Below are 27,208 nucleotides of genomic sequence, written 5' to 3' on the forward strand. Positions count from 1 at the left end.
AAACCGACCGCTGCCTGGCCTTCTGAGAGCCTACTCTACCAGAGTGATCGCTGCTACAACAGCGTTCCTGTCTGGTGTGCCCCTGCTGGACATCTGCAGGGCTGCTACATGGAGGTCGACTCACACCTTCACAAAATTTGACTGCGTTGACAGGGATTCCAGGGAGGAGTCCAGAGTTGGCCAAGCAGTGCTGCGCAACCTGTTGGCTTGAAGGTGAGCCTGGTGAAGAGGTGAGAGATTGCTTCTGTTGAGCCTTGCCACCTCCCGTGGTTGTGCATGTGTGTACTGCTATGTATTCTTTATTCATGAGCATGTGAATCCATGCCAGACCCCATGCTGGAGAAAGGAACAAGTTACCTACCTGTAACTGTTGTTCTCCAGCATGGGTCTGGCATGGATTCACATGCGAACCCTCCCGCCTACCCCTCTGCTGCTCTTCTCTTGGTCCTACTGCCACTTTACATGCTACCAAATCTGAAGATGGCTGCCAGAGGAGGGTCTTAGGTAGAGGGCAGTCATTGGCTGCGGGCAGTATGACCCAGAGCTCAGTGATTGGTTGTTAGGAGAAAGACGATTCAGAAATGAAACTGAAACTGATTTTTTTATTTTACCGAGGATTCGCAGCCTGAAGACTGGGAATATTCATGAGCATGTGAATCTAGCCAGACCCATGCTGGAGAACAACAGTTACAGGTAAGTAACTTGTTCCTTTCCCCATATCTTTGTTAACATTTCTATCAAAATTGCTAGAAAGAATTGTTCATTCTCAACTAATATCTTCATTTTCAGAATGTGTTCTCTCCATTTCAGTTGAGATTTTTCCCAGGTGTCCTATGTGAACGGCTTTTCATACATATTGGTGCTATTCAATTTGCAAGCTGCTTTTGATACTGTTAATTACTTTACTTGTTTTAGCTCTCCGTCATAAGTTGGTATTTCTGGCGTAGCTCTTTCTTGGTTTTCATCTTATTTACAATAGCAATATTTTTCTGTTTCATGGTAGCGCTCTATGTCACAGACTCAGTTTATATATTTTTTTTACAACGTTCTGTACTTGTTCCTATTTTTTTCTCCCTTTGCTATTCCAAGAACGTCCTTGATTTCTTCTTTTGGTTTTCAAACTTTTCAAAAAGAAATGTATGCTGATGGCACACAGGTCTTTCTATTTTTCCGATTTCTCTGATGCTCATCATCTACAAATTACAAAATGTTCATTGTCCATTGAGCTGTGGATGGTTTCATAGTACTTACAGTTAAACCCTAAAAAATAAATCGTATTTTTTCCAGGATCATCTTCAGTTATTACTCCACAATTTATCTCCTCTTCCAGAAACTAGAAAATCATTAATGTAATCTTAGTTTTATATCTAATTCAGCTTTTAATAATCCTGCTCAATTCTTATATATAGCTCCTGCTTGTCGAATTCAACTGTTTAATATTCCTACAGTTTGGCAGTTGTTGACTCTCTCCACTAAATTATTGCATCAATCCTTAGTTCTTTCTTGATTAAACTATTGCTGTTCTCTTAATGTGAGTTTCTGTAAATATGCGCTTATTCCTTTTCAGTCTGTTTTGCACACTGCTGTTACTATTCTTTTCTGTCTAGGTTATTCTGCTCATGTCTCTCCTCACTTTGCCTGCCTGCACTGGCTTCCTTTTATTCTTAGGTTCCAGAAATCTGTCACATATAATGTTTAAACATATTCAAGGATTTTACCCATCTTATCATTCAGGTCTTAATTAAGAAATATGCCCCTGACTCGGTAATGCCCCCGCCGCGAGAGGCATATTGCTATTAGTACCGTGGCCCACAAGGTCTGCGTGACCGGGGCACTAAAAGCAGTTTGGGACAGAATATATATATATTTTTTTTAAATGGCCGCCGGGAAAGAGAAAACGTTTTCCCTTTCCATTGCAGCTATCGGGAGCGGACGCGCTGGGAACAGAAATGTTCCCAGTGCGTCCCCTCCCAAAAGGCGACCGATGTGGATTGGAGGTCGAGGTGGAGGGAAAAGAAAAAAAAAGACGCACCAGAATCCCCGGTGGGGGACGATGGTACCCTCCAGCTGTGTGGAGCCGTGTTCGAGCTTCCACACGGCTGGAGGCTGCCACGCCGCCCGCCGTGGTCAAAGGAGGAAGAAGGTAAGCGGGGTGGGGAGGGCAAGGAGGTAGGAGGAAAGGGGGAAAAACTTTACCTGAGTCCCCGGCGGGGGGCAAAGGCAGCTTCTCATCTGTGGGGAGGCTCGGATTGGGGATTGCCCCGCTTCGAGCCTCCTCATTGACTGAACGGCTGCCGCAGGTTAGATGTTAGTAGCCCACTGAGATACACCTAACCCACTTTTCCACCTTCCTTGTGTGTGGTTTTTGCCCCCCTGGCATCCACAACCCCTTAGCATCTATCGCCTACATAGTACAAGCAGCAGTAGGTACCATGGCAGAGAAACAATTATTTGGCATTTGCTGAAGAACTTGTTGAAGGCCTTCTAGCTAATCCATCCATTCTGGGCCTAGAGCCCAGTATTATTCCAGTAAACAACACAGATAAATGTAACCAAATTGAAATGTTGCGTAGAAAAATTCTTCACACAGAGTTACACGGAGCCCTAATGGTAGAATAATTGAGGGCCCATGCCGCTCCTAATGGGCTAATAATTAAGATCGAACCGAGAATTTTCTTGGATTAAATACAGTTTCACAAAGACTGGTTTTACATAGCCAGAAATGTACGAGGGACTGGCTTATCTTGATAATTAACATGGCCAAGAACGTAACGGAACAACTTCTTTGTGAATTAGAAGAAAAGAATGAAGCCCTCAAATTAAAAATAGCCATTGACATCTACAATATAAAACTTACAGCCCCCGACAATACAATCAAGGACTTTAAAGAGTTTAACTTGAACAAGAAACTGAATAAACTCAGATTTGGCAGCCTTTGAACACAAAATAATCTATCCCTATGTAGGACCTGACTACTATACGGAAACCGCAAAACAAGCCTGAAGAGATGCGGCACAAATTTGCTCCCAGAATTATAAAACTGGCAAATACGGTTCAGGATCGGGCACATCATCTGGGTCATCGAATCGTTCGGATAACAGACGCCTACAGTTTAATCTAAATCCAGGGAAAACTCCCATGAGATCCAATGGGCCTTTCTAGGCCCGTGCCGTGCCAACAGGGGCAAACAACGGTGGCAGATGCAATCATCCATAGTAATACGCAGCATAGGACGAGGAGGACCCCAGCCACCGCTTTCTTTATTGTCAACCTATCTACACACAAGCTTACCAAAGACGAGGAAAGCATACTTCAAAAGAGGCTGTTGTCCGTACCCACCGTGACCTATGATCCCTTTCAAACAAGAATTGAAATATGCCAACTCATTCGCAAAATACGCCTTAAACAATTCTTGCACGATGCTACAGAAAAAGAACCAGACATCACAGGATTGAGGGAGAAGTCTAAATTCTTTCCACCTGTATATAATAATACGGTTGAATCTGCCACATTTGAACAAGCTCTCTTGAAGAGTTTGGCCAAAATGGAAGAAAAAAAATACCCATCATTCATTCAAACTGTACAAAGGCAGAACTCTGTGCACTAACTGCTCTGGCCAAGGACCATACAATAACTATTAAACCTGCTGACAAAGGTGGCACAACGGTCTTGATGGACACTAATGAATACAATCAGATGGTTGACAAGCTGCTTTTGGACAGATCCAGCTAGTGTATCCTACCTGGAGACCCTACGCAAATACTTAGGAATATGATCAATACACTTGTCGAAGAAGCAGTAGCAGAAGGGTTTTTGAGTACAAAAGAGGCATCTTTTGTCTGCCCCAACAATCCGAGGATTCCAGCATTTTATGCAACAACAAAAATACACAAGGGCATTCAACCCCCACCAGGAAGGCCCATAGTTTCTGGCATACAATCTTTTCTTGAACCCCTTTCACAATACGTGGATTTTTTCATTAAAGAAGTCCCCAAGATGTAATCGCATATCAAAGACTCTACTGCCATCCTAGTACTGCTAGACACTTTGACCTTCAATCCAGCAGACGAATGGATGGTTACGATTGACATACAGTCCCTTTACACTAAAACCCCACAGGTAGCCGCCATCTCTATGGTCAAAAAACTCTTTGACTCAGGCATGGAACTCTACCAAATACCATCGACATTCATTACAGAATTTGCTGAGATAGCCCTCACAGAAAACCTCTTCATCTGCAATAATATCTTTTACCAACAGATTTCAGGCACCGCCATGAGGGCAACCTTTGCCCCCAGTTTGGCCAATCTTTATGTAGACGCCTTTGAAAAGGACAACATCTACCATGTAACTAATCCATTTTTGAAACAGATTTCTAGCTAGCGTCGGTATATTGACGATGTCTTTATGATTTTTAAAGGCACTAAACAAGAACTGGACCAATTCCATACTTGGATTAATACAAGGAACATATACCTGCACTTTACCATCAAACCCAGCAGAGAAACCATCCACTTTCTGGATTTGTCCATTAATCGTGAGAATGGCAGATTGATCTCTAAAATGTACAAAAAAAGACACCGATTGAAACTCCCTTCTTTCATTCTCAAGCTACCATCCTACGGCCCTGAGGGACAACTTGCCATTTTGGCAATTTCTTGGGTATAGACGACTCTTGTCAATACCACATATAGTCGGGCACGCAACATTCCTAGAGCCATCACCTTGCAACAACATCCCAAGCCGCTGCCATGAGAGACCATTACGGCAGTTTTCAGCTATTCACCGAAGGCCTGGCTCCTGCAGCACTAGAATTCGGTGGCTACGATCTTCCAGCGGACTGCAAAGAGATTCTCGCCAAGGCGTCATTTATCTTAAAATGCTACAGACACAAATGGAAACGCTTTGCAATTTTGTGCTGTTCGCAGAAGATCCATCCTCTGCGGGTCACGGCCCCTCAAGTACTTCCGTATTTACTGTCATTGGCTAAATCAGGACTGGCTCATGTCTCTATTAAGGTACATCTGGGGACTATCTCCTGCTACACTAGATCTCCGGGTCGGTCTTCTCTGTGGTCGCAACGTCTAGTTAAGGAGTTCATCAGAGGACTGTTGTGCTCGTTCCCGCGTTGAAGGCCCCGGCGTGGGAACTTTAAATGGTGCTGACTAGGCTCATCGGGGCCCCATTCGAACCTATGCACTCAGCTCTGCTCAGGTTTCTATCGTGGAAGACAACTTTCCTCGTGGCCATCACCTCTGCAAGACGAGAGTAGGTGAGATCCAGGCCCTATCATGCAAGCAACCTTACTTGACTTTTCACAAGACTAGGGTGGTGCTGCGGACGTCCCCCTCCATGCCCAAGGTTCCATTGGAATTCCACCTCAACAAACCCTTGGTGTTTGTTACTTATGATTTTTCCAATGCATTGGTTGCTGGCTGAAAGGGCTTTGCACTTGCTGGATGCGGCTCGAGCGCTGTAGTTTTACGTGGCACGCATGAACTTTCCGGAAAACATCTCAGCTTTTCGTGAACTTTAGTTCTGTGAACCATGGGAAGGCCCTGTCCCAGGCTTCCATTTCAAGGTCGCTCTCCGGCTGCATCACTCACTGTCACCGTTTGGCAAACAGACCGCTTCCTGGCCGTCTGAGAGCCTACACTACCGCTGCTACAACAGCGTTCCTGTCTGGTGTGCCCCTGCTGGACATCTGCAGGGCTGCTACATGGAGGTAGACTCACACCTTCACAAATTCCGACTGCGCCGACAGGGATTCCAGGGAGGAGTCCAGAGTTGGCTAAGCAGTGCCCCGCAACCTGTTAGCTTGAAGGTGAACCTAGTGAGGAGGTAAGAGATTGCTTCAGTTGACCCTTGCCACCTCCCGTGGCTGTGCATGTGTGTACTCCTATGTATTCTTGATTCATGAGCATGTGAATCCATGCCAGACCCCATGCTGGAGAAGGAACAAGTTACTTACTGTGACTGTTGTTCTCTAGCATGGGTCTGGCATGGATTCACATGCAAACCCTCCCGCCTACCCCTCTGCGGCTCTTCTCTTGGTCCTACTGCTACTTTACGTGCTACCAAATCTGAAGATGGCTGCCAGAGGAGGGTCTTAGGTAGAGGGCAGTCATTGGCTGGGGGCAGTATGACCCAGAGCTCAGTGATTGGTTGTTAGGAGAAAGGCAGTTCAGAAATGAAACTGAAACTGATGTTTTTCTTTTACTGAGGATTCCCAGCCTGACGACAGGGAATATTCATGAGCATGTGAATCCAGCCAGACCCATGGTGGAGAACAGTTACAGGTAAGTAACTTGTTCCTTTCCCCATATATTTAACATTTCTATCAAAATTGCTAGAAAGAATAGTTCATTCTCAACTAATATCTTCATTTTCAGAATGTGTTCTCTCCGTTTCAGTTGAGAATTTGCCCAGGTGTTCCTATGTGAACCGCTTTTCATACATATTGGTGCTATTAAATTTGCAGACTGCTTTTGATACTGTTAATTACTTTACTTGTTTTAGCTCTCCGTCATCACTTGGTATTTCTGGCCTAGCTCTTTCTTGGTTTTCATCTTATTTACAAGAGCAATATTTTTCTGTTTCATGGAAGTGCTCTATGTCACAGACCACGTTACTATTTTTTTTACAACGTTCTGTACTTGTTCCATTTTTTTCTCCCTTTGCCATTCCAATAACTTCATTGAAATGTATGCTGATGGCACACAGGTCTTTCTATTTTTCCGATTTTCTTCTGATGCTCCTCATCTACAAATTACAAAATGTTCATTGTCCATTGAGCTGTGGATGGTTTCATAGTATTTACAGTTAAACCCTAAAAAATAAATTGTATTTTTTTCCAGGATCATCTTATTACTGCACAATGTATCTCCTCTTCAAGAAACTAGAAAATCATCAATGTAATCTTAGATTTATATCTGATTCAGCTTTTTCTAATCCTGATCAATTCTTATATATAGCTCCTACTTGACGAATTCAACTGTTTAATATTCCTACAGTTTGGCAGTTGTTGACTCTCTCCACTAAATTATTGCTTCAATCCTTAGTTCTTTCTCGATTAAATTATTGCTGTTTTCTTAATTTGAGTTTCACTAAATATGCGCTTATTGCTTTTCAGTCTGTTTTGCACACTGCTGTTCCTAATCTTTTCTTTCTAGGTTATTCTGCTCATGTCTTTCCTCACTTTGCCTGCCTGCACTGGCTTCCTATAATTCTTAGGTTCCAGAAATCTGTCACATATAATGTTTAAACATATTCTAGGTTTATTTTATCATTCAGGTCTTAATTAAGCAATATGCCCCAGACTCTGTGATGCCCCCGCCGCGAGGGGCATATTGCTATTAGTACCGTGGCCCACAAGGTCTGCGTGACCGGGGCACTAAAAGCAGTTTTTTTCTGCCCTGAAATGCTGCAGCGAAAAAAAAAAAGAACAGAATCCCCGGCGGGGGGCCCATGGTAGCCTCCAGCTGTGTGGACCCTTGTTCGAGCCTCCACATGGCTGGAGGCTGCCACGCCGCCCGCCGTGGACAAAGGAGGCCGACTGTAAATCGGATGGGGAGGGCAGGGTGGTGGGAGGAAGGGGGGGGGGCTTTTCCTGAGTCCGCGGCATGAGTCCCCTGCGGGGGGGGGCAAAGGCAGATTCTCGGCCGTGGGGAGGCTCGGAGCGGGGATGGCCCCGCTTCGAGCCTCCTCATTGGCTGAGGGGCTGCCACAAGGCAGCTGGAATCCCGAGAATCAAGCGATTCTCGGCCGGGTAACGAACCAGTGAGAGCCAATCAGAATGCGTGTTGCATTCTGCTTGACTCTCGCCGGGTACTAATTGGAGAAAAAAAAAGAACATTATCAGAGTTTTACAATTTGTTCTTTTGATGCATGCGCGTTTGTCATTGTGAACCTTTGTTTGAAGGCAGGTATTTCGAATAAGGTATTGTCACAACACTGCAGTTACTTTGTTTCCCTACATCAGTTGTAATATAGTTATCAAAATATCTGTCTCTTGTTTGTCACTTAATGAAATAACTGGTCATAGTTAGTGTTTATTACATATTCTTTTGTATTTAATTTTTTAGGTACAGCCTTTCCTTCATACCATTTGCAAGGTAAGAAACTACAGTTGGAATTTTTTGTTGGCATCAGATCTGTATCATGTGGTCTATTTTCCTCCTCACTTTCATGCGACAGAACTGCTCTTTGGAAGGTATAAGCACAACTTTGGTGATGCAGTTTCTGGTTTTCTCATTCAACTGTGACAAGATCACTTTTGAGAATTATGCAGTTTTATACTTCCATAAAGAATAAGTAATGCATATGTTCATAGATCTGGTTGGTCACAGTAGATGTTGCAAAACCATGGCAGGGTTTCTGATCTAGGCTCACTGATTATTAGTGACTCGCCTCTAGCTAGGGAAAACAAAGGCTGTTCAGGCGAGTAGCTGCAGGTAAATCACTGGTTTGTATGTACGGAATAATGGGTTCTGCAATTCCATGACACTGTTGCTGTAAGCAACAACAAAAAATAGTCTGGGTTCCTGATTTCCAATTTCTTTCCCAGTTATCTGCTGTGTAGTGACTTCTTAGATGATGGTTGATCTGTAGGTGAATAATTGCTTAATGCATGTACCTTGAAGTTCTCCTTTCTGTATTTGTTGTTCCTTGCTCTGTGTGGAAGGCAAGCTTTTTCTTTGCCCAAAACAGTTCCACCATGCCAGGATTGATTACTTTCATTAGTCTGATATCAAATATGTATTTCAAGGAGATGGGTGGAAGAAGGACACAATACAAACTGTTCAGTCTTGTCCTTTCTGTGTTAATGCACATATATTCATTGCAACCTATGAAAGTTGCCTCAAAAGTGGAGTTTTCTCTCCTTTTTAATAGACCTTGAAAGTGAAGGTCTCTTCATTCATCATTCAAAAGACATGTGTAAGGGAGACGAGTAATACTGAATATGAACAGCAATTACTCAAAAACATTCATTTTTCACACCGGCAAACTGTGGAACATTGCCTTACAGACTGACGGCAGAGGTCACTATCATGGCATAATGACCCGTTCCCAAGTTATTGCCCTAGCTGAAGCCCTTGTATACGAGTGCGATAGAACTAAAATATCAATCAATCAAGTGCTATAAAATGGGATGCGGTCATTATCCCAAGCGATTATGAGGTCTGTAAGACTTTTAGCATATCATGCTAGTAACAGTTAAGGTTTCAGAGCTGTAGTAGTTAAGTGAAACATGTTGACTTAATAATGAGTAAAGTAAATACAACTTTACTAAATGAATCATGGTTCTGTTTTGTAATATTTAAATAACTAGGTTCTCTTTTATATGGTAAGCATTTTAATAGTAAACTTGGTTGAACTTGAACAGTTCTAACATAAGCTTGGTAAATAAACAATGTATTTATTGTTTACAAAAGTGAAAGCATTGTTTTGTTTTAGCTGTCGCTTTATTGTGTTTAATAGGCTTGGAGTACCTTGTTGAAAGATATCTTGCTAGGAGATTGCATTGCCGTATTATTGAATTCAGAGCAATGCTTTCCGTTGTTTCTTTAGCTGCGTCTAAAGTCTGAATGTCCGGAAGGCAGTCTATACTAGTAGATATTGACTGCATGTTGAACATTCTAATTGGCTTAGAGGAGGTCACTAACGACTTTCATGTGCGCACTTGTTATTTTATAGCAGTTCATGAAGTTCCAAAAAGAAAGAATGTATGGGGAGGGAATTTAGAGTGATTGCAAAGACACTTCCGTTACCTCTTTCTCTTCCTCCTTTTGTCTGAGACAAATCATCCAGTCATTCACACAACTTAACTACAATGTGCCTATTTGCACTGGAACAAATCGGGGGATGCCAGTGAGCATCCAGGTTTTGCTCCTGCTATCTTACACCGTATTCACAAGACCTTCAATTCAAGCAAATCTGGAGATGTCTGCAGCACCTCATCGTGCTCATCCTCATGTGATTAATGAGGAATTGCTCAAGTGCATCTCCGAGATGCTTCAGGTGTCCCCAGATTTGTTCAATTGTTAGAAGGTGCAGATGTGGATACCTTTTTATTGGATTTACTGAAAATACTATGCGGAGCATTAGCTTTCAAAGTCCCACAGACTTCTTTGTCAGAGGGGCATAGTAATATGATTGAAAAAGTGAAAACCACAGCACAGTTTGTTCTCAAAATGAAGCGGGGGGGGGGGAAAAGCATTTTGAACTTAATTGGTTGAAAGAACAGCAGGCCCGGCTCCAGGAATATTCATCTGGGGGGCCTGGTTTCTGATAAGGGGGGCCGAAAATTCCATTGGGTTTGGGTCTAGGAGCACCCTAAAGAAAGTGCTGGCGTTGATTCAAATTTCCCAGATCAGTGATCCATAAAAAATGTCTTCCCAGATCTGGAAAAATACATTCTCCAGCATGGGGTATGGCATGGATTCACATGCTCATGAATATTCCCCGTCGTCAGGCTGGGAATCCTCAGTAAAGAAAAAAATCAGTTTCAGTTTTGTTTCTGAACTGTCTTTCTCCTAATAACCAATCACTGGTCTCTGGGTCATACTGCCCCCAGCCAATGACTGCCCTCTACCTAAGCACCTCCTTTGACAGCCATCTTCAGATTTTTACCGCACGTTCAAGAGGCCTCGTGCTAAAGCTCTCCAGCTTTTACTGCGTTTGTGATTTTTCTAAAGAGTTTTGCTCTATTTTTCGGTCAATCGAGCCTGAAGCTCCATTGACCCATCATCCGACTAATGGGGACCTGTTTTCGGAACCTTCTACGCCCCAGTTCCCTTCTTGGAAGGATTCCAGAAGATTCTTGAGGCCTACACCGCATGGACATGGCCGAGGATAAAGGAGACTCGACGCCTCTGTTCAGGATCGGCCTAGGATGCGGGCTGCGGATCATCTTCCTGGACGATGGGCACTCCCTGTGCCTTTATTGCCTACATTCAGACCGCTCACACGTGGAGGAGGCCTGTGCGTTCTGTAAGGACGTGGTGCCACGCACCATGAAGGAACGTCGCATGCGGCTCACCGAGTGGCTGCAGACGAAGACCCCACCGGCGGGTGAGCCCCGGCAGCATGCATCACCCAAGAGGAAATCTGATCAGTCTTCTAAGACCTTTGAGGGCGCTCTGGCGACGGGGGCCCAACATAAGGCAAAGCACTGCAAGTCCACGGGCACCGGGAGCGCCGTTGGTACGGGCTCCGCGGCAACCAGGCCGGGCGCAGCATCGCTGGCGCCGTCAACCACAAGCCAACGCTCCAGCTCAGCGAAGAAAAGTAAGTCCGACCACCCGGGTAAGCGCCCAAGGTCGTGAAGGCCCAGGTTCACCAGGATAAGACGTCTATTGCGGGAGTAGTGGCGTCTCTGGCGAAGGCCGCAGATGCGGTCCCAGTGGAGACGACCCCCAAGACGAGAGTTTCCCTGCCTGCTCGGAGGGAATCGTCTTTCCTGCCCATTGAGAAGACTCCCGTGAAGGACGATGCCGTTAATCTGCCCGAGGCCGTCACCCCTGGCCAAGAAGAAGGGGGGGGGCAATGGTAGTCCTGCCCGACTCTGATATCTCTGAGGAGGAGGAGCTCTCGGGCCGGAAGACAGTGCTTGACAAGAAGTTCGTCGAGGCCATGTCCTACAGGAGGACACCAATGAGGCAGACGTGGAAAACGACGAGGGAACCGACGAGGGGCTGCATGGTGGTGAGGAACTGGAGGACCCCATGCCACTGCCGAAGCTCCTGTCGCAACTGCCACCACCACCGACGGACATGTCGGCAGACATCCTACAAGCTCTGCACGCTCTGTGTTCAGAGATACAGACAAGAATGCCCGTGCCTCTGACGGGCAATCCAGCGGCACCTGGCCTGCCATCCTTCACCTCCAACCCCTCTGCCGAGGGATAAGACGGAGGCGGTGATGACGGGTACGGATGGTGAACACGACGGAACGGACCTCCCGTCGCCGGTACCCAGGGCTTCTCCACCCGATGAGATTGGTTTGTTCCATGCCATGATCTCTAGGGCTTCGGAGCTATTTCAACGGAACCCTAAGGAAAAGGAGGGATTCCTTTATCAACGCACGGAGGCCAAGAGGAAGACAGTGCTCTCGATCCCGTTCTTGGACAACATTTTGGACGAAGGACTGTCCCTCCTGAAGAATCTGTCCTTGGCCCCGGCAAAGAGACCGGTACGAGAAGAAATGCAGGGTGCCAGACTCTGCACCGAAGTGTCTCAGATCTCAGCTGTCCCCGGACTCGGTGGTCTTGCCAGGAAGAAATTGGTCAGCGGCATCGACTTCCAATTCCCCACCAACGGCAAGGGAAAGAAGATAGACGCCATGGGACGATGGGTCATCTCGTCGGCGGCAATGACCATTAAGGCGGGCACTGCTCTCACCATCGTGGCCCACTATGACAGGGAGCTTTGGTTTAAAATCACCCCTTTCCTGGACTTCCTTCCAGACAAGAGGGCGGAGGCCCTTGAAATCCTACAAGAAGGCGAGGTGGCATCGGACCATGCCATCACGGTGGCCACGGACATCGCTGATACCGGCTTCCGCCAGGTGGGCAACAGCGTTTGTCTTCGTCAGCGGTGTTAGCTGTAGGCCACCAATTTCCGTCAGGACATCCAGACAAGGGTATTGGATATGCCCTTCGACATGGACAACTTGTTCGACAAGACGGTGGATGAATCTCTGCAAGCCATCAAGGCGGATACCGAGACGGCTTGTGCCTTGATATATGATATGATATGATAGGTTATTTATAACGCGCTTAATACCCAGAGGTTTCTAGGCGCGGACCCGGGGATCAAACCTGTTTTGCTCCGTGTCGTCTTGCTTCCAAGGCAAACACATTGCCGCTGAGCTATCCTTGGGCACACTCTAACAGTGACGGCCGTTCTTTCGGGCTTCTGGAGGAAAGTCCCATGGGGCCACCAAAGGTTTCGGTGGCAACTTCTCTTTGTACCGTCAACCACTCCATTCCTCAGCCCAGGGAGCCTGCACGGGCCGCAGCAAAGCCGGAGGAAATCGTCGCTGCCAAGTCTCCCAAAGTGGGACGTCCTGGACGAAGCAGGACTGAAACAGCCGTGAAGTCGGGCCCCAACACGAGCACCCCGGTGGGAGGCCGGCTCGCAAACTTCGTCAGCGTGTGGAAGTCCATCTCCACCGACCGTTGGGTGCTGGATGCCCGGGCCCACAGACACACCATGGAGTTCCAAAGGAAGTGTCCCCACATTCCACCAGTGCCAGGCAAGTAAACCACATCCCACAACTGTTTCTAGAGGTACGAGCGATGCTGGAAAAGGGCGCGATAGAACTCGTCCCGAAGAGGCTCTGGGGCTCCGGAGTGTACTCTCGTACTTCCTCGTCAGAAAGAAGACTGGATCTCCGCCGCCTCAACAAATACATCAAGTCCCAGAAGTTTCGAATGGTCACTCCATTACGTGCTGGGACAACTAGAGGAAGGGGATTTCCTGTCGTCACTGGACCTGGAGGACGCTTATTTTCACATCCCCATTCGCAAGGGGCATCGAAAGTTTGTACGCTTCGTGGTCCAGGGGCAGCACTATCAATTCAAGGCCCTTCCCTTCGGTTTGAAGTCAGCGCCAAGGGTCTTCACCAAGTGCCTGGCGCCGGTGGCGGTGCGGCTCCGCCTACAGGGGGTCCACGTCTACCCCTACCTCGACGATTGGCTCATCTGAGCCAAGTCAAGTGAACTTGCCGTCGAGCACACCGCGAGGACCGTCTGCCTGCTCACGGATCTCGGCTTCTCGATAAACTATGCAAAGTCCTGCTTGGTGCCATCGCAAGACGCTCTGTTTCCGGGGTCCAGGCTGAACACAGTGTCGCGCCTGGCTTCGCCGTCAGAGGACAGGGTAAAGGCCATCCTGGGCAAGGTACAACGGCTGTTGACCAAGGATGTTGCCAGGGTGAGGTCCATCAAGTCCCTGCTCGGCATGATGTCGTCATGCATCTACCTCGTTCGGCTGTGCAGGCTGCGGATGCAGCCCCTGCAAGAGTTCCTCGACGTCCATTGGATCCAGTTATCGGGAAGCTTCAAGGACAAGATCGCCCTCAATGAGACATTCCGTCGAGCGATTCAGTGGTGGGGCGTCCGCGCGCATCTGGCAGCGGGCACAGACTTCCAGACCCAGCACATCAGGAGACGGTGACAACGGACGCCTCCCTGGAGGGATGGGGCGCGCATACCAGAAATCTCCACGCAAGAGGCCTTTGGCTACCGGAGGAGAAGTCGTTGCACATCAATGTCTTGGAGCTCCGGGCCGTGTTTTGGGCCCTCAAATCATTACTTCCGTCCTTCAAGGGCAAGGTGGTGCGGGTCTTCACCGACAACACCACCACAATGTTCTACATTCGGAAACAGGGGGGGGCACCAAATCCCTGCCTCTCTCCAGGGAAGCCCAGGGGATGTTCCTGGTATCCTTCCATCTGGCAGGAGTGAAGAACACTGTCGCCGACTCACTAAGCAGGGAGCTGTGCTCTTGACACGCGTGGGAGCTTCGGCAGGATCAGGTGGACCTACTGCTTTGACGATGCGGCAATCCCCAGATCGATCTGTTTGCGACAGTGACGAACACCAAGTGCTGGAGGTTCGCCAGCAGGTTTCCCCAGGCGGGGAGCATGGGGGATGCATTCTCCTTCCCCATGGATGGCCTGTTCCTCTATGCGTTTCCCCCGTTGCAGTTACTTCTGCGACTCATCAGTCAACTGAAGCGGTCCCGGTGCAGGATGATCCTCGTCACACTGGCATGGCCAAGGCAGATATGGTACCCGGACCTTCTGGACATGTCAGTGCCTTCCCACCCCCCAGTCAAACTTCCAGTGGACGCAGATCTTCTCCACAGGGAAGGAGGTGCGATTCTGCACCACGACCCAGGGTCGCTGAACTTGCAGGCCTTGCTCATGCAGCGCTAGAGTTTGGTGGATACAATCTCCCAGATGATTGCAAGGAGGTGCTTGCCAAGGCCAGGGCTTCATCTACACTGAAATGTTACAGCCATAAGTGGAAGAGGTTTGCCGTCTGGTGCCATGCACAGAAACTCGACACTCTACGAATTACGGCCCAGGCAGGGTTGGCCCATGCTTCCATCAAGGTTCATCTGGCGGCTATCTCCCACTACACCAGAACTCTGGGGCAGTCATCGTTGTGGTCACACCGCTTGGTCAAGGAATTCATTAAAGGACTTTTTCTGTTCGTTCCCGCCGGTGAAGGCACCGGCCCCGGCGTGGGAGCTCAATGTGGTGCTGACTAGGCTCATTGGGCCCCCATTCGAGCCCATGCATTCGGCACCGCTGAAGTGTTTATCGTGGAAGACAGCGTTTCTTGTGGCCATCACCTCCGCATGACGTGTGGGAGAGATTCAGGCCCTCTCTTGTAAACCACCTTACTTGACATTCCATGAGATGAGGGTGATGCTGCAGACGCACCCCTCCTTCATGCCCAAGGTGCCGTCGGACTTCCATCTCAAAAAGCCCTTGGTGTTAGCTGTTTTCTTTCCGTTGCCTTCATCACTGGCTGACAGGACTTTGCACTGGCTGTATGTAGAGCGCTGAAGTTTTACGTGGACCGCACAAAGTGTTTGGATGACATCCCAGCTGTTTGTGAACTTTGGCCCTGTGAACCAAGGGAAGGTCCTCTCCAAGGCTTCCATTTCCAGGTGGCTCTCTGGCTGCATCAGCCATGGTCACCCATTCGACCAGAGCGATTGCTGCAACAACGGCGTTCCTGTCTGGTGTGCCCCTGCTGGACATTTGCAGGGCTGCTATGTGGAGGCCGACTCACACCTTCACGAAATTCTACTGCCTCGACCGGGATTCCAGGGAGGAGTCCAGAATCGGCCAAGCGGGGCTTGCAACCTGTTTGCTTGCAGGTGAGCCTGGTGAGGAGGAGGTAAGAGATGCTTAATGTTGAATTGTTGAGATTCTTAATGTTGAGCCTTGCCACCTCCCGTGGTTGTGCATGTGCGCACTGCCATGTATTCTTCATTCAGGAGCATGTGAATCCATGGCAGAACCCATGCTGGAGCAGGAACAAGTTACTTAGCTGTAACTGTTGATCTCCAGCATGGGTCTGGCATGGGTTCACATGCGAACCCTCCCGCCTACCCCTCTCAGCGGCTGTTCACTTGGTCCTACTGCCACTTTACATGCTACAAAATCTGAAGATGTCTGCCAGAGGAGGGGCTTAGGTAGAGGGCAGTCATTGGTTGGGGGCAGTATGACCCAACGACCAGTGATTGGTTATTAGGAGAAAGACAGTTCAGAAACGAAACTGAAACTGATTTCTTTCTTTACCAAGGATTCCCAACCTGCCAACGGGGAATATTCATGAGCATGTGAATCCATGCCAGACCCATGCTGGAGAACAACAGTTACAGGTAAGTAACTTGTTCCTTTGCATCCATCTTTAAAAAAAAACACAGTATAAAAAAAACAGTACAGAGCGGAAGGAGAAGCAAGGAAAATAGTGTTGCAAAATCAACCTACCTGTTTTCCCTTCCTCTGTGCTCTTCCCTTGCTATTATGTCCTATCCTCCTCCACATTTCACCTCCTGTCACCTTCCTTCAGCTCCCCTAATGACCGTTCCCATTTACCTCCACTCCCACCTACTACTTAGCATGTCTTTCTTAGCCTGGCTGGGGAACATCAAGGGTGATGCATCCTCCATCTCCACTGAGGCCCCCAGTCTTTGTACTATCTCAGATGATGGTGTTCACCCAAAAATGCCTTCCTGAACACTGTGGCTACTCCCAAGAGGCCCCAGAGGAGGTGCTTGTGGTTCCTCCATCGTATGTGAAAGATAGATCCCCCCCCCCAGAATACTGAAGTAAGAAATTAAGGAATAGGAGATTTTGTTTCTTAGAAAATTACATTGCATTTTTACAGCACATTTTATTTGAGTTGAGGGAGTGCAAGCGTGTAGGCGAGAGTGCTTGGGCTGGGAGAGCTGAACGAGGAGGCAGACTGTGCAGGTTGAGGGGTTTCTGGCCTCCTGGTATCACTCCTGGTGGGATGTGGCAGGGAGGAGAGGGCCTTGCGCCCCTGCCTTGCTCTTGTACATCATTGTTTGGTACATACTGGTTATGATATGCAATTGTCCATGATGACTTTTTGTTTGATGTGTTTACTTTGATTTGCTATCACAACCTTTGGTTGAGTGGTAAAGCCAGAATTCGAGCCTAGCCTGAAATTTAGATACTTCACCATGCATCATCCAAGCTCAACTTGGTACAAATGTGTGTTAATGTTTGGTCTTGAATAGCTACAATAATACTTACATTTATACAGATGACTTTAAAAATGCACAAGTAAAATGATAAATCAACCTGACAACGTATTCATCATTGTAGAAACATGTTGATGAAAAGAGTTTTGTTTTGAATCCTATATTTCACAGGAATTGACCACTCCTGTTGTCCCTTTTTTACAAAAGGGACAATTCATTAATTGTAATTGTTTCAACCAAGTACTGGAAAAGTAAAGTGTAAAACACAGGCAAATATCGCCTTTGCTCTTTACATTTTATTTGGTGTCTGGGAAAGTGTAAATCACTTCTACAATTAATGATTATGGGAGCCAACCACAATGGATTTCTTTGGAATCTGCTTGCTTTTACCAGGTGTAAATGTCCGACTGATCCCAGAGGAATCCATTGGTTTTCTGGCAACATAAAAATACATGCTTGTGGAGTTTGGCAGGGGGACTTCTGGTCTCCAACCTCATAAAAAATAATTTCCAGCTGGCTGAGCAGGTGACCGATGCTGCACTCGATCCTCGGCTTGAGAGACCCCCTTGTTGGCTGCTTTATATTTTATTTTCTGAATTGTGTGGTTTTCTGGTGCCCCCTTTCCCCCTGCTTGTCCCTTTCCCTTCCTTGTTCCCTTGGGCTCTCTTCCCATCCCTCCCGACTCCTAGCCCGCCCACCACCATGATAGGCCAGTTTGCCGACCCTGTTTGGCTCTAGCAGCCCGCAACGTCCCTCGCTCACCATTTCCAGTTGGCTGAGCAGGCGACCACTGCTGCACTCGATCCTCGGCTGGAGAGACCCCCTTGGTGGCTGCTTTATATTTTATGTTTCTTCTCCTGTTTTAAAATTGCATTGTGAAAGTATTTAAAACATTGCATTGTGAAACATAGGCTTTTTCCCCTCTGTTCAGGACTCGCAAACTTAGGTGTATGTTTCTCCCGTTTTAAAAAATTGCATTGTGATATTCTTAGATCTGAGTGTCTGTCGTCTTGTCCAATTGCTCAACTTGTCTCATCTGCTTGCACCCTGTCCTTTGTCCTTCCCTAGGGTTCTCCCCTTCCTCTTCTCACCTCTTCCTACCTACTCTATGGTGCTCTCTGTCCCTCCTATCTTCCCTAACTGCTTCTCTATCGACTGTCCTGCTTTCCTCACTAAATCTGGTAGGAAGAAGTTTAAAAAGGACATCCTGGTCTTCAACCCAGGCCTCCCTATCGCTGACACCTATACCAGCGCCTCCTCCAGGCAAACTTTCACCGACATCCTCTTTGTTGTTCCTTCACCAGACCTATGGATTCATATGGTCTTTGTGCTCTCTGCCTTCTCCTCCTCTCCCATTAATGGTGGTACCCGGTGGGAGGCCCTCCTGGCTTCCTTCCACTCCTCTTAAGGTCATCATTAATGTTTACTTGAAAGATAGCGTCTTGGTCCAAGGCCCCCAGGCCAACCTGCTCCTCTTCGATAGACGCTTCCTGCACCTCATAAATTTCCTTTCTTCTCCTGCTGTCCCCTCTCCCCCTCCACGGCTTCCTCGCCTCCCCCTGCTGCCTCCTCCTTGGCTACCCTGCCCTCTCCTGCTTCCCTTTCTGCCCCCACACGGGCTTCTTCCACACCTCTGCAGGGCATACCTCTGATTTGTACCCCTCCCCGGAAGGCTTTCAAGGATGTCAACCTTCTTTGGATTGCCACTCTTAACTCTCGCTCAGCTGTCAAACACTCCTCCGACATCTGCTGCCTTCTGGAGGAACTTGACCTCAATGTCCTTTGTCTCACCGAGACATGGTTCACGGCCAGCTCTGTCACAAGCTTTGACACTCTCCTCCCTGACGGCTACAAGATCCTCTCTACGCCCAGGTGCATCCTTTCCGGTGGGGGTTTAGCCCTGATCTTCCCTGAGTAGATTCCTGCCTATGTCATTCCTACGCAGGCCTACTCCTCCTTCGAATGCCTCATCTGCAGGCTCCCTCTCTCCTAGCCAGTCCCTTACTGTGGCTACTATCTATCGGCCAACTGGTTCGATCGCCTCCTTCCTCAGTGGGCGGACCTCTCCTCTTCCCTCCTGGTCTCGAACACTCAACTCCTTCTTGGAGACTTCAACATCCACCTGGATACTTCCTGCCCTTCCTCTGGACTCTTTCATAACCTTTGTGACTCTCTCTCTATTCTCCCCTCTGGCCCGACTCACTCTGCAGGGCACACTATGGATGTTCTGATATCCTCAGACCTTCCCCTTTCTATCCCTCTCACTACTCCTCTCTCCTGGAGTGATCATGTTCTCCTTTCCTCCCAGCACATCCTCTCTACCCCTCGGGCCAAGCCAACTCCGTCATTGCCACCCACCTTCTCGGTCACCTGACCCATGAAGCGTGCGTCAGTTGAGGCTTTCGCCGCTGCTTTCTCACTCCACCCTCCCTGTTCCGCTGACTCACACCCTGATACAGCCCTTTCCATGCTCCACTCTGCTATATCTGATACTCTCGATATTCTTACCCCTGTTATGAGGATCCGCCTAAAGCCAAGTGCAATCCTGGTACGACTCAAACCTCGTTGTCACCCTTAAACACGAGAGGAAATGTGCATCCTCTGACAAACGGGCCTTCGGCCTGCTCCAAAGGCAATACCGGCCCTCTGTCCTCACCAAGAAGAGAGCTCACATCCAATCCTGCGTCTCTGCGGATTCTAACAACTTGGCTGAACTCTTTAAAATCTGCAAGGAACTGGCCAATCCAGCCGCAGTCTCTACCTCTCCTGTCCCTTCCCAGGCCCTCTGCATGGCACTGGCTTCTCATTTAATCTCTAAAACTCTGGACATCCTGTCCTCTCTCTCTCCTCCTCTCCCCTTCCTCCCTCTACTCCCTGCTCCTCCTCTGGCCCTTCTTCGGCCACCTCTACTCCCCTCCTTCGCTGCCTTTTCCCTGTTCTCCCCTGACGAGGTTTCCAGACAAGTCTGATCTATGAAAGTCTTGTCAAAACAGGTTCATCCCTGTTCCTCCAAAACCATCAAGGACCACATTGACTCCCTGGCTCCTGCTCTGATGGACTTCTGCAGCCACTTCTTCACCACTGGAGTCTTCCCTTCCCCCCCTCAATCACTCCTTTGTGCACCCTCCATAAGAAACCCTCTGCCGACCCATCCTGCCTGGCTAACTATCGCCCAATCTCCATCACTCCTTTCCTGGGCAAACACGTGGAAAAGCTGGCCATCTCCCAGCTCAATCTCCACACTGAATCTGTTGGTTATCTCCATGATCACCAGTCTGGCTTCAGAGCTGCCGGAAGCACGGAAACTGCTCTCCTGAACATTTGTGAAGACCTGCTCTCCAACCTTGACCTCTCTTCTGCCTTTGACACAGTCAGCCATGCACTCCTCCTCAACCGTCTCTGCGATAACCTGGGTATCATCGGTCAGGCCCTGGCATAGCTGATTTCTTTCCTCATCTGATTGACCATCCCAGGTTCAACTTGGGTCCTTCCTCTCTTGTATCTCTATCTCGAACTGTGGTGTTCCCCAAGGGTCTAACCTCTCTCCCTGGCTGTTCAACCAATGCCTGGCACTTCTTGCCCACCACATTTCCGCACTCTGCCCCAACTTCCAGTGCTATTTCAGGCTACCCTCAGCCACCTCTTCTCCCTCTCTCATCTCTGACTGTCTGTCCGCCATCCAGGAGTGGTGTGCCGGCAATGATCTCTGCCTTAACGCCAGTAAGACTGAGATTCTCCTCATCGGCACACCCGCCCCCACCTTTCCTGTCACTCTGGCCGGCCTCTCTTGGCCCCTCGTCCTGCTCCCACCTGTGAGGCCAAAAACCTCTGGGTCATCTATGACTCCACACACTCCTTCTCTCCTCACATCTCTGACGTCTCTAAGAAGTCACACTACCAGCTGCACCTTTTCAGAGGTATACTTCCCTTCCTCTCCTTCCCTCAGAAGCTGACTGTCTCCAGAGCTCTAGTTCTCTCTAGGCTGGACTACTGCAACAGCGTCTTTCCAAATCTGCCTGCTTCTACTCCCTGCCCTCTGCAACTCATCCAGAAAAGGACTGCAAGACTTGTCCTTGGCCTCAAGCCCAGGGATCATCTCCAGGACTGAAATCTCTCTATTGGCTCCCAGTGGCTGCGAGGATTAAGTTCAAAACCCTCTTTATTGTCCACAAGGCCTTCTGTATCCTGGGGCCTTAATACCTTCAACTCTCTCCTCCTAAATATCTGCCTTCTCGAGCTCTTCGCTCATCTGCCTCCAACTCCCTCAGGGTCAGTCGCTTCTTCAAGCAACGAGTTGGTGGTAGATCTCTTTTTTTTTCGGCTGGGGCATCCCTCCGGAACAGCCTCCCTACCCCCCTGAAACATGGGGAGAATTATCTCCTGTTCCGGAAGCACCTCAAAACCTTTCGCTTTGCTTCTGCTTTTTCTCCTCCTCTCCCCTGCTGACTTCCCGGCTAAACTGCATTGGTTACCTGGCGACCTTCCGATTTCAGGCCCAGGTCCTCTTTCCCCGCCAGTCACACACCTGCACTGCCTTCCTGGCAACCCCCGCAGTTGGACTGTTTCTGTATCCCTACAGTCCCACTATCAGCACGTGACACCCAATGTCTGCACTGTCCTTTGCACTTGCCACCTGCTGGCCTTTTTTTTATTTTATTGTTTATTTATTCTATTATCCCATGTACTGCACTGTCCCCCCTGCCTCCTGCACTCTACCATTTCCCCCTTCCCATGCACTTGCACGTTCTTAATGACACCTGGCCTAGTATGATCGGTGTCTGTCTTACCTCTGTTCCCCCTCCCTACCCTCGTCGTGCCTTGAAACACTTGTACAGGTGTGTTATGAATTCCATATCATACAAAATCCTGCAAGTCATAAAACGTGGAGATAAATGAATTTATCACACTTCTTACACTCCTGTTCACTTGTAAAATGACCCCCTATGATTGTAGCTTTGTTTTCCCCATCCTGAGTGGAAGCCTACAAAAAATCTCTTACAGACACAAAGTGAAACAAAATGCATGACAAGGTCATTGTTTCACACCGCTTGTTCTGTATCCCCTTAATTTCTAATCACCCAAAAATCACACTTAAATATCTTGTTAAAACCAGAACAAAGTGACACAGCATTGTTTACTCCCTGTTACCTTTTCTCATCTCTAAATACTTTCTGTTAATCACTTCCTGTTGTAAATAAGTTGCCTCTGAGACACAACCTCAGAGGGAGGGCCTGTGCTGCCCTGGCTGTTTGTATTTGGGGGAGAGAGACGGAGCAGAGGGAACGGGTATGGGCATGTGTCCCAGGTACAAATGTTAAATCCACCTCTGAGTGCACTCTATGGGAAATATTTAAATATTGCTTTTGCTTTTAAAAGATGTACACCTTTTATAATTTGCATGCAACATTATTGGACATGCTCTTCTCTCGTGTTATTTTAAAGGTGCTCTTTCAGGGGTTCCGGCACTGCATGAACACCAGCACCCAGGATTTACATTATACTTTCCAAACAACATCCACAATACACATGATGTATTCTGTTGGAATGCAAACTCTGTTAATTTACTCACAGTATGAGCTTATCAAGTTGGTACTTAGTTTGAATCATGAAACGTTCTGGCAGACTAGCTTCCACACAGACAAAGATGCATTCTATTTAGGTCGGAGCCCCACTGTTAAGTATGCATGAGAAGATATGAAACTGGTTCATCCTTTCCACCCTAGTCTTATCATTTTCAGGTGGGGCCTTGTTGGACCAACTCAGTGAGATGCAGCTTGATTACCTAGGCGTAGCAAGCGAGGCACTCACAGAAAGCAAAACTGTGATTTTAGGTTTGAGAAAATAGTTGTATGTAGCCAGTTTGAATACGTATGCTACCTCACTTATAGGTGTGAATGGCCCTCCATCTTCCTGCATACATCATTGTCTAGGGCATGTAAACAAATCCTGGCCGACCTCCTGCAGTCAGCCTCTGAGAATATCTCGTGAGGTTGCTGCTGCATGTGTAGAGTGAAATCCACACCCACACCCATATTCCCTCAGGTCCCACTGGAATGGCTTACTTTCTAGGGGGGCCAGAGGGTGGCCTGGGGGTGGGGGCTGGCCCCACTGCTGGAGCCGGGTCTGAAGAATGTTGGTCTGAAAACCTGCTGTTATCTAAAAGATAATAAAACTCATGGGCTCAGACAAACAATGGTTTGAAAACGGTATTCAGTCATATCTGAAAGTTGCATTTAACAATAAAATGGAAAAACAAATCCTTTTCACGTGTAGCTGTTAAGTTAGGCCTAGGCAGTGTTAAAGTAGGCCCTGGTAGTGCATTGAAATTAGAGATTTAAAAACGCAGTTGATGATGGGAAATGCATTAGAGGGTTGTTCATGTGTTGACATTGGTGGACCTAGGATCAAAGTTGACCATAGTGTGTCATAAAACCAATATCTATGTTCACACATCTTTCTTCTAGGTTAAGCATATTCAGGTACTTGTGCTCCCATGTCCTTCTTTGTGTGATATTTCAGAGGCCACCTTTTAAAGCTATCATGGAAAGATCCAGCAATGAGTGCCCATACTGTGTGAAGGGTTGACCCACTGGTGTTTCTGTTTTGAGGTTTTAGATGGTGTATCTGTGTAAGTTCATACTTTCACCCAGCTCCTTGCAGGTTTCTGCTACATAACTCCCTTGCATGCATTTTTTGCATTGGATGAGGCACACAGCGTTGGATGATCTGCAGTTGTATGCCCCTTGTATCTGTATTGTTGGGTTCTGTGGGGTTATGGCTGATCCCGTGCAGATATTGTTAGGACAGTTTTTCTGAGGTCCAACTAAGGGCTTAGTAAAACCATTCAACTGAGACAGGACTGTACAAGACTCCACTCTTAGTATAAGGCTGTACCGCCTGAGGATATGGTAGTGTAGATGGAGCAGCCAGGCTTATCCTGGGAGGAAATGAGGGCTGTAGGAAGGTACGCAGAACCTGTAGTACACCAAGGGTTAAATGGAAACACGGACAACCAGAAGTATTATTCAAAATAAAGGTTTATTATAAATACAAGTTAGACCAAGTAAAATCTTGGGGTAAGTACTTTGTCATAGTCATAAACACATAATTAAAAAACACAATGCTTGAAGGTACACGGACCAAAGCCTAAACCTTCAAATATTCTTCTGAATACCTAACAGTAATTCTAGGGAAGGCCGACCTTATCATACACATTTAGTATAGGCCACACCTATTCATGGGTAGTGAAACCATACGTTAAATTTTGATTAATTTACAGTAAGTCAAGGGTAGTAGACCCTGTCAGTCCTACAGTGACGCTCAGTTAAGGAATCGCATAATCAACCAATCCTCCCTGTTACCAGGATACTTTTCTGAATAGTGGAACACAGATTCAAGCAACAGTAGAAACATAACTATTAATCAGGATAACACAAAGTCATACTAGGTGAGTAAAACCTTTTGGTGTAATATACAATTACAGTTGCTTTTCAGCTCAGTGGACAGACCAAGATAAGCAAGAACGCTTTACACTAATTTAGGATTGCATGAGGCAGACCAAGGTCCACTATACCTAGAGAACATGTTTTAGGACTGGCAGACAGCTAATGTTGTAATATACTATTACAGTTGCTTTTCAGGTCAGTGGAACACAGACTAACGTAGACAATATCCTTCTCAATTATTTTAGGATTGCCCGAGGCAGACCAAGGTAATTAAAACCCATATACATTTAAAGGAGCTATCAGCAACTTAAAGGTAGATATAAACCGAAGACTGTTTTATAATTTGTATAAAACAGACCAGAGAAAGCAAAACCCAATGTTACACTTTAAGAATGACTCCATGTTAATCCAGGTAGGTAAAACCCAAGGCGGACTTAGTTTAGACAGGCTATACAGCAGGTCAGGGGAAGCAAGACCCAGTTGCTAAACTTATACACTAATATTCTCGAAGAACTAGTTAAGTGAAGCCAACAGCATTACTTTTGAGGAAGAGGCAGAACCAATTCACAGGTGAGTAAAATAACCTTGTATTTACTTTTCAGAATGGTAGAACACATTTAAGGTAAGCAAGAACTTTTGTAACTGCTCACTCTGGGTTACAGTTAACAACAAACTCCTTCACAAGTAAGTACACTTTAAAACAGTTGTTATATTTTTCAAGGCAAAATCCTTTTCTTATCCAGTCTTTCCCTGTTCTATTGCACAAGTTCACTCTGGGGCAGAAGAGGGACCCTTGTCATCTAGGTTCCAGCTGTAGGCAGAGTGAGATAGGGTTCAGTTGCAGAAAAAGTCAGAGTTCCTGTGGAAGAGTTTAAACAAGTAAGTAGTTCACTTTAGAGTTAGTTGGGGTCTAGGGACTTCTAGGAAGACACCCTAGTAGGATTCCAACAGTGTGCCTGGGTGAACTGTATGACAGGAGTCCCAATGACAGAAAATACCCCAAAAGCTTTATAGAAATCACACAGGCTTAAGGTAAGTAAATACCCCACCCAACACAGTACCTCAGCACAGAAAAAGAGTTGCAGCAGTAAGACTTCAGGATCTGGAGCCAAAAACCTGGTCAATGGATTCCGTTGTCATGAAGACAGGACTGTGTAAGGGATTTTGCAGCAGGGATCAACCGAGAAGGCTCCAGGCAAGAGTTTCTTCACGTCTGGATGCAAATCAGTAGTTTTGGCGCCCTTTTCAGGATCCAGAAGAAGACTGAATATCGCTAGTCGGATTCTCGTCACTTGCAAGGTCAAGCACTCTGATGGGACTTTTCGGACTCGATTCACATCTCTGGAGGTCCTGCAGGATTTCACCAAAGTTTCAACTCGATTCATAAAACCGTGCACCACACAGTGACTCGAGGTCTCAAGGTATTGGGGTATTGCAGACCTGCATGGTCGCAGCATGATGTGGGGTGGCTCAAAATGCAGGTCTTTTTGAGTCTGATGGAACTCACCAGGCTAGGCCGGGGTCGTTGTCTTCGGAGTCCCCAGGTCACTTGGAAGGAAGGGTAGCAGCAGGCTCCGATTACACAGCAGGTTGTTCAGTCACTGGAAATAGTCTCGGTCGTGTTTTCTTCATCTTCTTCGGATTCAGGTCCAGTGGTCGACTCGTCAGCAGCTTCCAGTTTCAGAATTTTTATCAGGAACTACGGCACAAATTCTGCATTCTCACCCCTGCATTTTACAGCAGGGGACAGTCTGGCTGTCCAATTGGGACAGTCAGCCACCTACTGGGAGTGTGTTCCTTTCAGACAAGGTGAAAGACAAAGGGCTGCAGAGTTTTGGACTCGTACCTCAATTTCTGCCCTTCTCAGACACTCTAGAGGCTGGGCGGGGAATCCGTGGGATTCATGCCGAAGGCAAAACAGCCACTGAGGTTGTTCCCTCCTAGAATGGCAGGGGGAAGACCTCAGAAACAGCAAACGCACAAGAAATGGCGAAAAGAAAGCCCACCATTTGGCAAAATGGTGGCCCTTCTGTGCATTACCGAGGCTGAATTAACAGCCTGTGAGTAATGAAGACTAAAAAGTCATAAAAGTAGTTACACTGCCACCAGCCATTCAAGGAAACTTGCAATTGTACCAACATGTTACCAGGGAAGCCTCCCCAGCACTCCACATAAGATGGGGTTTGCTGCCTCACTACATAAAATGTAAAGGGGGATGAAAATCCTTCTTTACTACTTGGGAACTGTAGTTCACCCAAGTACACGAAAGAGAAATTAACTGGGGGAGCACATAGGGGGCAACCCAGCCTAAGCCAAACATGTATAGGAAACTATAACGTCAACCATTCACTATGGAGAGACATAAAAAGGTCACCCATAAAAAGAGTAAAATACTAGGTGTTCGGGGAACAAGATTCCCCTTACCTAGGGACAAGGTACAATAGTTACCTAGTCAAAGCAAAAAGTTCTGGGGTTGACACAGGTCAGGAAGATTTATCATTGATATGA

General features: G+C 47.3%; 1 protein-coding gene across 1 annotated transcript in view; it reads left to right on the top strand.

The window, feature by feature from the left end:
• The window catches only part of SFT2D2 (SFT2 domain containing 2), a 289,529-nt gene that overhangs the window by 239,191 nt on the left and 23,130 nt on the right, over nt 1–27,208 (top strand). The window contains exon 7 of the mRNA XM_069636462.1: nt 8,085–8,114. Coding sequence (XP_069492563.1) covers nt 8,085–8,114 — 30 coding nt within the window. The remainder of the gene's footprint in view (nt 1–8,084; nt 8,115–27,208) is intronic.

The sequence above is a fragment of the Ambystoma mexicanum genome, chromosome 7p (genome assembly GCF_040938575.1).
Source record: "Ambystoma mexicanum isolate Mex_15411 chromosome 7p, UKY_AmexF1_1, whole genome shotgun sequence".
NCBI classification, from domain to species: domain Eukaryota; kingdom Metazoa; phylum Chordata; class Amphibia; order Caudata; family Ambystomatidae; genus Ambystoma; species Ambystoma mexicanum.